The sequence below is a fragment of the Vanellus vanellus genome (genome assembly GCF_965231255.1).
Source record: "Vanellus vanellus genome assembly, contig: HAP1_SCAFFOLD_45, whole genome shotgun sequence".
Lineage (NCBI taxonomy): Eukaryota > Metazoa > Chordata > Aves > Charadriiformes > Charadriidae > Vanellus > Vanellus vanellus.
In genome coordinates this window covers 1,349,718-1,366,162 of record NW_028128545.1, presented here as the reverse complement: position 1 = coordinate 1,366,162, position 16,445 = coordinate 1,349,718, and the positions used below count along the sequence as shown (strand labels likewise).

At 53.0% G+C, this 16,445-nt stretch overlaps 1 protein-coding gene across 1 annotated transcript; it reads right to left on the bottom strand.

The window, feature by feature from the left end:
- Positions 1-8,375: 8,375 nt before the first annotated feature.
- Positions 8,376-9,347, bottom strand: LOC309684240 (olfactory receptor 14A16-like; the record flags this gene model as incomplete). The annotated part of the gene is made up of 1 exon (XM_082500176.1): positions 8,376-9,347. The coding sequence occupies one exon, from the start codon at positions 9,345-9,347 to the stop codon at positions 8,376-8,378; it is 972 nt and encodes a 323-aa protein (XP_082356302.1).
- Between the last annotated feature and the right edge of the window lie 7,098 nt (positions 9,348-16,445).

Here is a 16,445-nt window from a genome sequence, read left to right as displayed (position 1 = left end):
TTGCTGCCTCTGAGCATTAGGCACTGTCCAAGAAAGAAAAGGCAGTTCAAAGATAGTGAAGACTTTACTAAGAAAAAAAAACTACTCTGTATCTCTCTGAAGCATCAGAGACTGCCTTTCCCTCTTAAAGACGATCTTTGGCACGTCCCTCTTGTGAGCTCTGCTTTGTGGTGGCTGAGAGTGCCCCAGGGAGCAGAGAACTCTGCTGTGAGCTCTGGAGGGGTCAGTCATACCCTGCAGAAATGGGCACATGGCGTGATCTCAGATTAAATCCACTCATAATGTCAAAGAGATTTTCATAGAATCATGGAAGCATAGAATTGTTGAGGTGTGAAGGGACCTTTAAGATCATCAAATCCAACCATTGACCAACCCTGACAAAACCACTTCTAAACCATGTCCCCAAGTACCACATCTACACTTTTTTTAAACACTTCCAGAGATGGTGAATCCACCACCTCCCTGGGAAGCCTATTCCAATGTTTAATAGCACATTCAGTGAAAAAGTGTTTCCTAACATTCAGTCTAAACCTCCCCTGACATAACTTAAACCCATTTCCTCTCGTCCTATCACTTGTCACCAGGGAGAAGAGGTCAGCCCCCACCTCTCTACAACCTCTTTCAGGTAGTTGTAGAGGGTGATAAGGTCTCCCCTCAGCCTCCTCTTCTGCAGGCTGAACAACCCCAGTTCCCTCAGTCGTTCCTCATAAGATTTGTCCTACACACCCCTCAGCATTTTCAGCATTGTTGCTCCCAGTTCACCTGACTGCAGAGCACAGCTGTAGGGATTTTGGTTTGTTTGTACTGTTCTTGTTTCTCCAATGCTCCCAAAGAAGTGTTTTATGGCAGAAATTGTTGGACTTTCTGCCGCACTCCATGTGAAGCCTTGTGGGTCCTGAGAGGCCGATGAGTTGTCCCTCAGTGTGGGGTGAGGGCAGTCGGTCTGTCCAGCAGCCCTGCTCTCAGCTGCCCTGTGCTGGCACCTCTTGGAGCTGGATGATGATGGACTCAGACATTCCCCTGAGAAAGAACTGGCCACTGCTGGGACCAGAGGAATGCAGTTTCCATGTGCCCCTCTCCAAACCCCTCAGCCCGTCTCATTGTACCTGAGGAGTATCTCAGCCCTCCCCTCCCAGCCAGGGACACAGAGGACTCCCTGCAGCTGCCTGCGCCAAGACGCCCGGCAGCATTGCCATGACCTGAGCACTGAGGGGTGTCCTCAGTGGGGCTGCTGGATAACACAGAGATGCCACGGGAACACTGTGCCCATCTGGAGAGCAGCCTGCAGCCTAGCACGAGCCCCTCCGAGAAGGAGTTGAATGTCCTATGGGTGGGGTGTCTGGAAGGGAGAATTGGGTCATTTGTTTTGCCCTGAGCCCACTGATTATGAGGGGACTGTATGGACGTATCATCACGGCAGGAGCCAGAGGGTTGGTCTGTTAACTGCAGCTTAGCCCCAGCCCTCATCCCAGCAAGTCAAGTGCTGACAAGAAGGGGAGAAGACAGAGGAGGGGAAAACTGGAGAAATGCCCCAGTGCTGCTGCTGAGGGCGTCAGAAAGGGACAGGCGGTCGGGGATTGGGTCATTTACCCTCTGCAAGGGTGAGGTCGCTGGGCAGGTGCCCCATGGCCATCAGGGCAGAGGCTGGGCTGGGTGGGAGAGGAGAGCAGGGCGTGGCTCCAGGGAAGGCGTCTGTCCTGCAGGGGATGGTGGGAGGTGTCGGGATCCCCCCTTGCCCGGGCATTTCTGGCAGCAGTTCCCTCTCTCCCTGCCAATGTCTCTGCTGCCTGGAGCTGTCCCTGTCGGGACCAGTTTCTCTGTCCCGATGTCTCCTCACTGTCACTGCTCCCAGACCCTGTCCCACACTCTGCCCAGCTCTGCCCTGCAGACCCCTCCTGGCAGCAGGGCACTGCCCAGGGGTATCTCTGTGTCTGCGGGGGATCAGGAGAGGCTCAGACAAGTTCTAACGAGAAAAGGGGTCTCTGTGCCAGCTCTGGAGTGGAGAAATCCATTCCCACCTCGCACTGCCCACCCAGCCAGCCAAGAGGGGGCATTTCCAAGCACAGACACCTTCCTTTTCAGCTGAATGGTGTCCTGATGTCATGCTTGAGAAGGACCCTCTGCAAATGACCTTGGGGTGATCTGGAGCAGTGAGCAGCCCTGACCCCCGCAACACCCTCTTCAAAGCAGAAGGAACCTGCCCTGCCCTGCCTTGCCGGGGGTCACTCCTTCTACCCAAAGATATTTCTCACAGCATGGTGGGGAGCTCCCCAGAAAGGCTGAGAGCTGACCCTGGCAGGCGGCAGAGTCCCTGCCCCCCCCCCCCCCCCAGTCCCTGGATTACAGGGACCCTCCTGGCAAGGACAGCCCTCCCCACCCCTGCCTGCACACCCCTACGCACACCCCTCCAGCCATTGCTGGGAGAAGGCAATCCTACCGCCCTGTCCCTCTGATGGTGCAGGTAGGGATCCCTGATCTGGAGCATGTCTCCTCTACACTGGAGAGAGATCCCATAGGCTGTGGGCTATACCATCTTTCCGAGATCCTTCCAGGAACCACAGTTGCATTGCCCTGCACCCAGAGACTTACCCTGTTTAAGGGCTGTGCAGATTTCTCCTCCAGTGAGTTGTCAGCTGTCCTCCTACTCCAGAGTGCATTTACGCTCTCTCTGCCTCCCTTGTCTCCCCTCTGTGCCTTCAGGACCAAGCAGCAGCCCTGCTGCGCTGTGCAGAGGAGCTGCTCCTGGGCAGAGCTGTCTCTCTGCAGCGCTGCCCGCTTGCCAGGAGCTCCCTCCTTCCTGGGAGCCTGGCCCAGCTCAGCAGCAGAGGACCTGCCCAAGGAGGCACTTCCTTCTCTCCCTCCAGGCTCCCACAGGACTCCCTGGGGCTCCAGGGGACCTGCTGAAGTAATCACAGATGTTCCCTCCCTCAGCTGGTGGAGACATCTCCTGCGGCATTCCTTTTATTGGAAAAAGAGTTGGATGTGAGAATCGCCTCTCCTAGTATTGGACAGGACACCAGGGGGGTGTAAGAGAAGGATGTAAGATTTCCAAGCCGGGGAAGGGGGGGTGGGGGGGGCGATTCCATTGTGTGAATTGGGGCATTTCATCCTGGGTCTGTAGTCCCAGGGCCAGAAAGACATTCAGTTGTTGTTTGTCAATGTACCGTATCTGCTCTGAAGAAAAGCATTTGCATAGGTGAGGTCTCAGACACTTGGTACAAGGATTCCTCGAGGCGTGTCACAGCTTTTCTGGTGCCACAGCTGGTCTTCAAGGACAGCATCCTCCAAGCACAGCAAGGATTGAAACTCAGTCTAAACTCGAAAGGCAATTCAAGGGCACCACTAGGAGTGTTTACTACAGCAGGAACAGGTAAAGAAGCAACAAAGCTACTGTGTGGACACTGCTGAGTTTCACAAGAGCAGGTGTAGGGAGAGCTGAGATTGTCCATGGCCTCTTTGCCTCAGTCTTCCCCAGCAAGGTCTTGCAGGCCTCTGTGGTTTGAGGGAAGATCCTGGAGGAGAACACCCAGGGATGGATGGGGATCAGCCCGGTAGGCAGTTCAACACCACACAGCCATGCACTCACTTCCACCAAGTGGGACGATGAAAGAGGAAAGAAAAGGTACAAGCAGGAAACTCATAACTCAGAATAAAATTAGATTAATAAGCAAAGAAGAAGTGGAAGAACAAAAAAGTGAGAAAAGAAAACAAAACAAGCAATGCAAAGGCAACTACTCACAACCTCCCAAAGGTAGAGCGCAGCAAAAGATGGCTGAGCTTCCCCAGAACTTCTCCTCTCTGCTTTAGTGCTGAGTATGACATTATATGGCAGGGAATATCGCTTTGGTTAGTTGGGGTCATCTGCCTGGTTGTGTCCCCTCCCAACCTCTTGTGCACCCCCAATCTATTCACTGTGGGGGGAGCAGAGTGAGGAACAGAGAAGGCTGTGGTGCTGTGCAGACACTGCTCAGCAACAGCCAAAACATGGGTTTGTTATCAGCATTGTTTGTGTCACAAATCTGAAAAAGAGCACCAGGAACTTTTTATGAAGAAAACTAACTCCATCCCAGCCAGACCCATTGCATCATGCATGATCCGTGCAAGGAAAAGCTTTGTGGAGTCCATGTCCTCAGGTCGGGGTCACAGTCAGGTGGGAGGCACTGAGTCCACTTGGTTTCACACATATCCCATGTCAACCTTTTAATCTGACCTATATTCCCCCACACTCCCATGAGAAGAACTTGCAGGCAAGCAGGGCTTCGTCATGCATAACAGTTATGTGGGAAGACACATGCCATGACTCTGAACCTGCCCCACTTCCTCCTCCTTTCTCTTGGCTTCTACGGTTGAGCATGATGTCAAAGAGTACAGAGTATCCGTTTGGTCAGTCTGGGTCAGCTGTACTGGCTGTGTTCCCTCTCATCATGCTGAGAATCCCCAGCCTAATCGCTGGTGGGGCAGAGTGAGGAAAAAGATCTCAAAAATCAACAAACAAACAAACAAAAAAACAACCCAAAACAACCCCAACCTCAACACTGTGCAAGCACTGCTCAACAACAACCAAACGAGCAGTGTGTTGTCAATACTGTTTAGGCAACAAACCAAAATACAGCACCACACAGACTGCTGTGAGGAAAATTAACTTGCACTCCAGACAGGCCAAGTGACACAGGTCAATGGGAGAGCTTCCTGGGATGACCTTCCACACTGAGGGTGGGGGTTACCGCCTCTGGGAGTGTGACACTCATTGCGTGTTAACAGAAACAGCACTTTGGGCTTGTGCAAGACTTACCACTAAATGTCTAGGAAACACCAAGGGAGGAATATAGTTTTTTTGGGGAATGGACAAGTTTGTGTAAACCTCAAGAAAAGGGCAAAAGTAGCCCATCATGTTTAAAGAGGTTGCTGGTAAAGCCCCTTGTGTGGCCATGGCCTGCAAGTGATCAGCCCAGCCTCTCCTGTCTTCTTCTCCAGTTCCACCAAAGTGCTGCTGGGGTGAGGGGGCTCTCTGCTCTTGGTAGGTATGGAGCTGTGAGCGCCAGCCACTGGAGTGGGGATGACAAGTCACAGGGGCTTGTGCACCTGAGGGGGCAGAAATGGAGAGCCCAGCGTGCATCCTTATCGTGTTGCTTGGTGGGTCAGTGTGTGTAACTGCTGGCAAACATGAGGCTGGAGAAGCCAGCCAGTAGGATAGAGACCTGGGAGCCAGGTATGAGAGAGACCATGACTCTGGACTGGATACCAGAGAGACCAGAGGCTCTGGGAGCTGGCTAGTGGAGGGAGCAGGTGGTCCAAAGCTTCTGCTGGAGAAACCGTGGGGTCTTGGGACTGTGGTACTTGTAAGGACATAGGTCAGGACCAGGAAGGTAAGGGACTATATGAGAGAGCAGCGGGAATACATGGAATTCTGCTTGGGGATGGACAATGAGTCAGCTGAGAGTTGATGGCTGAGGATTATCATGCAGACCAACACGGGCAATGCTATGGTGGGTGTCTGCTACAGACCTGCTGATCTGCAGGGGAGGAGAAAGAATTAGATGAGGCCTTCTGCGGTTCCTGGTCTTCATGGGGGACTTGAGCTAAGATCTGGATGGTCTCATAGCCCTTGGTAGCCAAGAGAAATGCAATCGCCCAGACGGCAAAGACCTGGGTTCTGTTTGTGCCTTCCAGCTTTGCCAGCAGCCTTGGCCATTTCCAGTGCGGGTTGTCCCACTCCTGCCCCAGTTTTCCTCCAGGCTGTAGACACCCATCTTGCTTCCCCCCCTTACTCTCCCCTGGGAATTTCTGTACCTTCACTGATGTCGCTGTGCCCTAACAGGCTGTTTCTTGGAACACAAAGGCACGGGCTGATCACCAGCTCTCTCTGGGTGACCTCTTGCATCACAGCTCTACCTTTCATGTGACCTTGCTTCTTCCTCCTGTCCAGTCTCCACTTTCCCAGCTGCACTATACAGCATTTTTTCTCTCTCCTGCATTTTCCCACTTGCAAGGGAAGCTCAAAAATCTCAGAAAGCACCCTCCAGGCAGGCAACCTAACTCATCAGTGACTTACACCATCAGGCCTTTCACCTGACCAGATAGTGGTGACCTCACGGTGATCTTCTAAACGACCTGGCTGCTGCTGCTGGCCTTTCAGCTTTGTGGGTAGACATAGGCAAGCCATCTGCCTGCTGCTGTCCCTTCGGATACTCAGGCAGAAGGGACATGCCAACCCATAGCCATGTCCTCTTTCTGGGTGGGGCTTCCACGTTCAGGGGGGCAATAAGGGCACTCAACAGTGTTGACCCAAATGCTGATCACTGAGGGATTCTGGTTATGACTGGCTTCTGGGAGCACTTTGTGCCACTCTGGACATTTTGGCCTGATCATCTAGCCAACTTCCCACCCACCACACCATCCACTGCTTCAGCCCAGAGAGCATCAATATAGCTATAAGGAGATGATGTCAAAGGCCATGCACAAGGCAAGGCACACAACATGCCCTTGTTTCTCCTAACTATTCTGGTCCAGCAAAGCCTTTCTTGTCCTTCCACTCCCTGGAGGTGGCTGCAAAAGGACGGACCCCATCACCCTCTAAGGGACTGAGGAAGGCTGATCAGTTTGTAATTACCCCAATCCTCACCTCTGCCCTTCTTCAAGATGGGTTTGATGTCTGCCCTTTCTGTGGACCCCAGAAACTTTCTGACTGCTTTGGCCCTTTTGAGGGAACAATCCACAATCACAGGACAGGGTGACGTAGCAGAGGGGAGCACTTGCAGTGAGCCTGTCCACGGCAGCAGAGATGAACGTCCCTGGGACGGTGGGGATTTGTTCCTGCAGTCACACACAGAAATGTCAGAGCTCTGTCAGGTGCCCACACCTCAGCTGGCCTCGGGCACTCCTCATACACACACGGCTGATCAGAGACACGAGTCCTTCCCTTGCCCATGCAGAGGCAGTGCACTGCAGCAGTCACAGTGTCTCTCTGACCTCCTGCCGCCACCCCCAGAATCTGGGAGGCACCGCATCCCTGCGGTGTGTCGCCCTGCTCTGCTCTCCTCTGGAGGAATGGACACGGGGATCTCGGTTCAAGGAAGTACATCCCAGTGCTGCATCCAGGTGTTTCCCCAGCGGATGTTACTCTCCTAGTGAAGTGACCTCATCTGTCACACTCGCCTTCACGGCACCCCCAGGAATAGCTGATGGCATTTATGCTCACCCTTGTCTATCTACCCACACGCACACACTGTGCATACTTAGGACTGATCTGTACAATGCAAAGGTGGACTTCTGACCTCCTCATTCGGCGTCCCTCTATCTGAAGGGACAAAGAACCTCTCCGAGCTGGGGTGAAAGGCCATTGCTAGAAATGGAGGTTTTCTTGGCAAGAGCATGATGGCGGCCTTGGGGCAACTTCCCCGGGTTGTCCAGTGGGCACAGGCACAGCCCAGACGCTGCTCTGCTGGTCCGCCATGTCTCTCTCAGGAGCCCAGCTGTGCCAGGACACTGCTGTGTGCCCCCAGCCTGCACACTCCCACACTTCAGCTCGTCCCTGGCAATTTCCTCTCTGGGGCACTTGCCAGCCCCGCCAGCCCAGACCCTCCCTGAATCTGGCCACCTCCTGCCCTCTCCACAGCGCAGACCAGCAGAGCAGACCCATTGGGACTGGTCCCACAGCAACACATGGAGGCCAGTGAGAATGTCCACCCAGCTGGCATGCTGAGGTGATCTCCTCCCCAGGCAGCTTGCAGACCCAGCTGACAACCTTCCTGCCCAGGGTGGCGTGAGAGAATTGGCCCAGGGCATCCTCAGGAAGGTCCTTTTGCCCCAGGGACAGGGCAGCGGCCTGAGATGCCCCACCACAGCAAAGGGTTTCTCTGTCCATGTCTGCCCTGCTATGCTCTTGGCACAGCCCATCTCCCCTCAGCGCCTCTTCCCGAGAGGACTCATCTGTGCTAGCCTGGCCAGCCATTCCTGCACCCCCTCCCCAGGTGTCCCACAGCCCCCGAGCTGGTGGTGCAGCTCTGCAGAGCCAGGGGCTGTGGTGCCCAGGGCCGTGCTGGTCAGGCTGGGAGGCAGACCCAGCTTAGGTGGCTCCTTCCCCTTCCACCTCAGCACACAGATGCTGCCCCTGCAGCTCCAGAGAAGATCTCGGAGAAAGGACATCAGATCAGCGTGATGGGGCAGGGTCTTTTATTTTGTTTAAACACACTGAGAGAGCAGGTCTTTCTTTATAAAAAGTCTCCGGCTCACATAAGACAGGCAGATGCTGACACAGAAACAAGATACAGGGTGACTCTTCTCTTTTGTTCACAGCATTAACACAACCCAGGAAAGATAAAAAACAAAGAAAGAAAGGAAAAAACCTAGTCAAGAGAGTCTGGACCTGTAACGAGTTACATCATGTGTGATCTGTAGAAGACGACTGAAAATTTAATTGCTGCTTCTGAAAAGAAACCAGTCATAAGTTTCCTTAGGGCATCCTTGAGCTCCTGGTTCCTCATGCTGTAGATGAGGGGGTTCACTGATGGAGGCACCACCGAGTACAGAAATGACACCAACAGGTCCAGGGATGGGGAGGAGATGGAGCGGGGCTTCAGGTGGGCAACCATGCCAGTGCTGAGAAAGAGGGAGACCACAGCCAGGTGAGGGAGGCACGTGGAAAAGGCTTTGTGCCGTCCCTGCTCCGAGGGGATCCTCAGCACAGCCCTCAAGATCTGCACATAGGACAGCACAATGAAAACAAAACACCCAGATACAAAACAGGAACTAACCACAAGAAGCCCAACTTCCCTGAGGTAAGCATCTGTGCAGGAGAGCTTGAGGATGTGGGGGATTTCACAGAAGAACTGGTCCAGGGCATTGCCCTGGCAGAGGGGCAGTGAAAATGTATTGGCCGTGTGCAGGAGAGAATAGAGAAACCCACTGCCCCAGACAGCTGCTGCCATGCGGACACAAGCTCTGCTGCCCAGGAGGGTCCCGTAGTGCAGGGGGTGGCAGATGGCAACGTAGCGGTCATAGGACATGACAGTGAGAAGAAAAACCTCTGCTGAATTGAAGAAGACAAACAGAAAGATTTGAGCAGCACATCCAACATAGGAAATGACCCTGGTCAGGAGGGAATTGGACATGGCTTTGGGCACAGTGGTGGAGATGGAGCCCAGGTCGAGGAAGGAGAGGTTGAGGAGGAAGAGGTACATGGGTGTGTGGAGGCGGTTGTCGCCGGCAATGGCGGTGATGATGAGGCCGTTTCCCAGGAGGGCAGCCAGGTAGATGCCCAGGAAGAGCCAGAAGGTCGAGAGCTGCAGCTCCCGTGTGTCTGCAAATGCCAGGAGGAGGAAGTGGGTGATGGAGCTGCTGTTGGACATCTGATCTGTTTGTACATGAGGTTCTGCTAAAGGAGGTAAACCACACTCACAAGTTAGAACTGCTCTGAGCAAAACTAGTCACATTCCCTGTGTCCCGTTCTCCTCTGTCCTTCCCAAACACACATTAGCTTCCTCTTTCCTTTCAGGAACTTTTGACTTCCCCAAGTTCTGAGCTCTTCTTTGTGCTGGCCAGAGATGACACAAGGAGGAGGCTTGTGTCCGGGCATGGGCTCCCGAGCAGTCACACCTGCTCAATAGCAGTGGGCATCTGGAAAAGGTGTGGCAGCTTCCGAGAGTCACCGTTTGCCTCATCGGTAATCCATGTGTCATGAAGACAAGCTGGTCATCATTTTCAATCAGGAGAATGCCAGATAAACTTTCACCTCAACCCCCTTGTCCCCGTAGAGTACGAGGGTAAGAACAAGAGCAGCATGAAGAGGAGGGGAAGATGGAGAAACGCTCCTGCTGAGGGAGGAAAGGGACCTATAGACAGTGCTCAGGAGTTTCTCCTCCTTGGTGTGTGGCTGCTGAGGAGGCACCTTGGCCAGAAACCCCACAGCCTTGATGTCAAAAGAGCTGCTGGGCGAGAGAGGAGACCAGGGGATTTTCAGTAGAAGGCGCCCTCATTACAGGAGATGGCAGGAAGGTGCCCGAATCACCCTCCCAAGGCACATGGGAGCTGCTCCCTCTCTCCTTGTCCAGGGCTCTGCTGCCTGGAGCTGTCCCTGCTGGGAGATCCTTCTCTGGCAGCACGTCTCCTCCCCGGCAGTGCACACAGAACCCATCATAGATGCTCTGTGCTCAGCTCTGCCCTGCAGACACCTCCTGGCAGCAGAAGACTGCCCAGGAGCATCCCTGTGGGCACAGGCTCTGACAGGAACATCTGACCGACCCTGATAAGGCTGCAAAGGTGATGCTGAGTGCTGTCTCTAAGCTGTAGGGCACTGATTTTTCTTAATCCCAGAATTATTCACCTCTCAAATTGGGAGACTCAGTGCCTTCTTGAGAATGGGGAGATGAATGTCCATGTCTCACTCCTCACACAGAAAAGGAAAAGCAGAAGACTGAAAGAACAAAGTCCTTCCCTTTCAGGTACCCCTGCCTTGATGTTCTTCTTGAAACGTGTCCTCTGCCACTGCCCTTGAGCTGTGAGCAGCCCTGACCCACGCAGTTCTCTCTCTCAGAAGCAGAACCCTGCCATGCAAGGAGTTGCTCCTTCCACCCACAGCTTCTCCCCACAGTGCCGTGGGAGCTCCCCGGGCAGGCGCAGAGCTGACCCTGGCAGGCGGCAGAGTCCCTGCCCCAGCACACAGCCGCCGGGGTGCAGGGACCCTGCTGGTAACGACAGCCCTGCCCACCCCTGCCTGCACGCCTATCTTCAAACCCCAGAGCCCTCCCTGGGAGAAGGCAGCTGACATTCATTGTCCCTCTGATGGTGCAGTGGGGCATCCCTGCTCTGAAGCACGTCCTCCTGGTCAGCACCAGAAAAACCAGGAGAGCTGTTCTGACAGCTCTGATCAGCCATGGCATGTGCCAGGTCCAGGAGACACACTGCCAGGAACTCATCCGCACTGCCCCACAGCCAGAGACTTACCATGGGAAAGGCTGTGAAGGGTTCTTCCCCGGTGTGCTCTCTTCTGTCCTCCCACCCCAGACCTCATTTACCTCTCTCGCCCTTCTCTTGTCTGCCCTCGCTGCCTGCAGGCAGTGCCCTCAGCCCTGCTGCGCTGTGCAGAGGAGCTGCTCCTGGGCAGAGCTGTCTCTCTGCAGCACTGCCTGCTTGCCAGGAGCTCCCTCCGGCCCAGCAGCCCAACCCAGATCAGCAGCAGAGGACCAGCCCACGGTGGCACCCTTTCTATCCCCTCTGGGCTCCCTCAGAGATGTCCCTGGGGCTCCAGGGGAACCTGCTGGGAAACAAGCTGAAGTCATCGCTCATGTTTTCTCCCTCAGCTGGGGAGAGACACTTCTTTCCAGCAGTATCATTTCCCCTGTCAGAGACAGACTTAGGTCCAAGAATCCCCTCTTCTTGTCCCACTTGCAGATAGACACCCAGGCAGTGAAAGGCAGGAATTTCATGTTCCTCCTGTAGTCATGCAAAGCACAGGTGACACTTGAGGTGCCACAGGTGCTCCAAGACAGTTGCAGGAAACTGATGGAGCAATTCAGAGGGACAGGGCAGCGCCTGGGGTTATCATTTCGGAGGCTGGTTGGTCATGCCTTTGGCCTGCTGAAGTGTCAGCAGATGTCCAGCTTTAGGACAATGAAGCCTGATCCTGTTCATGATGTCCAGGGCAGCCTATAGAGGTATTCCTCTGAGCCAATGGAGCCATTGCCATCAGGAGAGCTGAGTCTCTCTCCCTTCTCCACCACCTGTCTTTACCACATCTCCTTTGGCACCCATGGCCGGTTTCTCACAGACACCCCTACAGTGCCTAACCTCCTTCAGGGCAGCTGCTCCACTGGAAGGTTACCTACACCCTGTGGTGCTACGGGAGGTGCCAGGGCTCTCCGGCACAGCCACAGGCAGCCCGCAGGGACAGCACAAGACCTGCAGGAACACAATCGCCATTCAGAGCAGCCGTGTAACGCACCTCAAGGGAACCTCAGGGACGTTCAGTGCTTTTGTTGAGGCAGCTGCAGTGAGGCAAGTCCTGTCCCATCTCCATCCAGTAGATGTAGGCAGTGCTTCTCCCACAGCCTTCAGTCATCCCTTTGATGATGCAATCAAGGAACAGAATAATGATTTTCCCAGTGTTGTTGGATCATGGGATGTACATTGCTGAGGACATTTTCCAAAGCACTCTGTCCTTCCTGGAGATCAGCTTCCCCTGCACCACAGACCTTGCAGGGCTGCAGAGATGTCCAAGCCTTCTCCTGCCAGGGCTGTACAGTCCAGCCCTGCCTCTCCCTGGTCCCGAGGGTTTGCTCTCCTTCGGGTCACCTCATTTCCTCTTTCCATTGCCATCTGCCATCCACCCCTGCTTGCTCTGAACAAAATCTTTGCCAAAGGAGGTTACCCCTCAGGCTCCTTTTCTCCAAACAAGACAAGCTGAAGTTTCTTCGCTGCTCTCCATAGGACATTTCTTTCCAGCCCTTTCACCAGCACGCTTTCAAGGGCCTTCACATCTTTCTCCAATGGTGAGGCCTGTGACTTCACACAATATTCAAGCTGATGCTGCACCAACACTGAATGCAGTGGAACAATCACCTCTCTTGACCGGCTGGTGATACTGTGTTTGATACACCCCAGGATGTGGTTTGCCCTCTTGGCTGCCAGGGCACACTGCTGACTCCTTGTGAGTCTGCTGCCAACCAGCACCCCCCATCCCTTTCCCAGGGCTTCCACTCCTCTCCCAATTTATATTTATGCCCAGCATTACTCCGTCCTAGGTGCAGGATCCATCATTTGGACATGTTAAATTCCATCGCATTAATCACTGGACAATGCTCCAGTCTATCTAGGTCTCTCTGGAAAGCATCTTGTCCCTCAAGAGAATCAACAGCACCGCCCAGTTTGGGATCATCAGGAAACTTGCTCATGCTGCATTCAACTCCTGCATCCAGATCATTGATAAATATCTTGAACAGAACTGGCCCTAGAATTGAACCCTGAGGAACACTGCTGGTGACGGATCCCCAGCCAGATGTAGCCCCATTCTCTCCAGCCCTTGGAGCTCTGTCCTTCAGCCTGTTCTTTACCCAGTGCACTGTGAACTCGCTCGTCCAGAAGGCTGTGGTGAGGGGCAGTATTAAAAGCCTTACTCAAATCCAGAAAATTGACATCCACCACCTCCCCTTCACCCATCAGGTGGGTGACCTTATCACAGAAGGATATCACATTAGTTGGGCAGGACTTTCCCTTTGTGAACCCATTTTGACTGTGCCTCATTACCACACTATTCTTTAAATGCCTTTCAATAGTACCCAGTATAATCTTCTCCATAATTTTTCCAGGAACAGAGGTTAGACAACAGGTCTGGAGTTCTCTGGGTCTTCCCTCACACAGTTTTTGCAGATTAGAGTGACCATTGGCTTGCTTCCGCTCAGTAGGGACCTCCCCAGTCTCCCAAGACCTTTGGCAGATGATTGATCCTGCCAGCACATCCGCCAGCTCCTTCAGTACTCTGGGATGAATCCCATCAGGCCCCATGGACTTGTGAACACTCAGCTGATACATCTGCTCCCTGGCGACTTCCTTGCCCACAAAGGGAAAGTCACTCTTCCCACATTTTTCGTCCTCCCATTCAGGGGACCGGGCAGCCCAAGCTCTCGATGCGTGATTAAAGAGTGAGGCAAGAAAAGCATTGCATGCCTCTGCTTTTTCTTCATCCCTGTTAGTCAGATGACCATCTTCAACAAGTATCAGTCCAATGCTTTCTTTAGACCTCCTCTTTCTATTAACATATTTAAAAAAGGCTTTCTTGTTTTCTGAACCATTGTCCAGTTCCAACTCTAACTGAGCTTTGGCCTTTCCTGTCTTCGCCCTGCATCTATGAACAACAGCTTTGCCATCTTGCTGTGCAGCCTGACCTTGCTTCCAGGGATCATGCCATTTCTTACTCCTCCTGAGCTCCAAGAGGAGCTCCCTGTTCAGCCAAGCTGGTCTTCTGCCCCCCCGCTGCTGGACCAAGAACACAGTGGAATTACCTGCTCCAACACTTCGAAAATGTGTTTCTTCCAGACTGACCAGCACTGCAGGGGAAGAGGGGAGGGTTTGTGCACCACATCACAGAATCACAGAATCACAGAATTTTCAGAGTTGGAAGGGACCTCTAGAGATCATCTAGTCCAACTCCCCTGCTAAAGCAGGATTGCCTAGAGCACATTACTCAGGACTGCATCCAGGCGGGTCTTGAAAATCTCCAGTGAAGGGGACTCCACAACCTCCCTGGGCAGCCTGGGCCAGTGCTCTGTCACCCTCACCGTAAAGAAGTTTTTCCGTGTATTTGAACGGAACTTCCTGTGTACTAACTTGTACCCGTTACCCCTCGTCCTGTCACTTGGAACCATTGAAAAGTGTCTGGCTCCATCCTCCTTCAACCCACCCTTTAGATACTTGCACGCCATAATAAGGTCTCCCCTCAGCCTTCTCTTCTCCAGGCTAAAGAGTCCCAGCTCTCTCAGCCTTTCCTCATAAGGGAGATGCTCCAAGCCCTTAATCATCTTAGTTGCCCTTTGCTGGACCCGCTCCAGCAGTTCCCTGTCCCTCTTGAACTGGGGAGCCCAAAACTGGACACAGTATTCCAGTTGTGGCCTCACCAGTGCAGAGTAGAGGGGGAGAATGACCTCCCTCGACCTACTGGCCACACTCTTCCCTATGCAGCCCAGGATTCCATTGGCCTTTTTGGCAACAAGGGCACATTGCTGGGCCATGGATAATTTACTGTCTACCACAACCCCCAGATCCTTCTCCTCCGAGCTACTTCCCAGCAGGTCCGCCCCTAACCTATACTGGTGCCTAGCATTCTTCCTCCCCAGGTGCAGGACCTTGCACTTGCATGGGAGTACAGAGAGAACAGTGGGTGTGCAGCATTGTGTGTGTTAAAGGTAGGAAGAAGACCTGAAAGAACATGGCTGAGGTGGGCTAATGTTGAGTTGAACGAGTCTGATGTTTTAATGTGTGGCAGCAGAAGAAGGTGTGTGTGCATTTTTGTGCTGGAATATGGAGTGAAGATTCAAATGAGTCTGGAGGAAATGAAATCTCGGGTGGTACAGGAGCATTAGGAGGGCCTTGGAAGAATGTGGGTGAGTTGTTTGAAACTCGCAGGCACTGGCAAATACTCAGGAAACTTTGTGTTTGAAGACACAGCCAGCGTCTTATGTTCCTTACGTCCCCAGAGCTTCCGTACCTCCTCAGCTCCACAGAGGCCGGGAGGTGGCCCCCTGCTGTCCTGCACTCAGCATTGCACAGCCTCACCTCTCCCTGCCCCCAGGAAACACCCTGAGACTCCCAGGAGGGAAGAATGCCCTTTCCCAGGGGACAGGGCTCCGGGTTTGCTCTCTTCATTCATGACCTGCAGCAAAGGTTTGCAGAGCCACCTCCACAGTTGCGTTTCTGCCTCGAACCACTGCTTCTGACTTTCTGCTGCACATGCATGGGAATCTTGCCTGTGCATTTCCTCCACTGTCTCTACAGTGATGGCCCTCAGTGGGGACCACAAACACCTTAAGAATCTTGGAGCATTGCTGCTGACTGTTTCTTCTCCAGAGGCTTGGTCAGTCTTTCAGGAGCTGCACGTGCAACGTGGCACCAGAGGGCGCATGAACATGCAAAGCACCCCAACAAGCCAAGGCTCTGGGCAGAGTTTCCCTGAATTCTTCACTTCTTAGGTGGTTTATGAGAGAGATTTCAGATGGGAAAGTATTCCAATAATAAACAAGAATAATAAACAATTTCTTCTTTTTCTATTGTTTCCTGTACTTTTTTCTTACACATGAAGTGACATCAGCAATCTCTAGTCAATATTGATCCTGACTGTCTCCTCATGTAGTATGAATATGCAAGTCAAGACCCTTTCCCTCAGACCCTGCACGGGCAGTCTTTGTTCTTGTCCCTACAACCCCACCATTCCTCTCACCGAGTACCTCGGATTTACAGCAGCCCTCTTCAAGTCTGAATTTTTTCCCAGTAAAATCTGTAGGTGCATGTTTCAGCTCGCTGGCACCAATTCCCACCTGCTTTACTTGGAGAAAAAGCTGCACCCAGACACAGGGGGATGTTTCAAAATGCCCACAAAGAAGAACAAAGGGAGGCAGAGTTCAATCAACCATCAAAGACATTCTTCAGCTGTTTATTAAGTCCACATGACCTCCACTGAAATCCACTTCCCACAGTGGAGAGATTTTCACCAACAGAAAACATAGTTCTGTGTCAAGCATAGACCCCAAAGTCTCCCAAAACACTCCCTGCCCCAGAATTTGATTGTTTGTCCGTCATCCCTCTTTGCGCACGAGTCACACGCTGAAGTCAGAAGCTGCTTTGCTTCACAGAGGGAAGGAAAGAGACAAAGTGAATTAAACTCTTTCTTTTGAATAGCCAAAAGTGCGTTATCCCCATGCATCTGTGTCACTGGAGCATCTTCAGGCATGACAACCCAC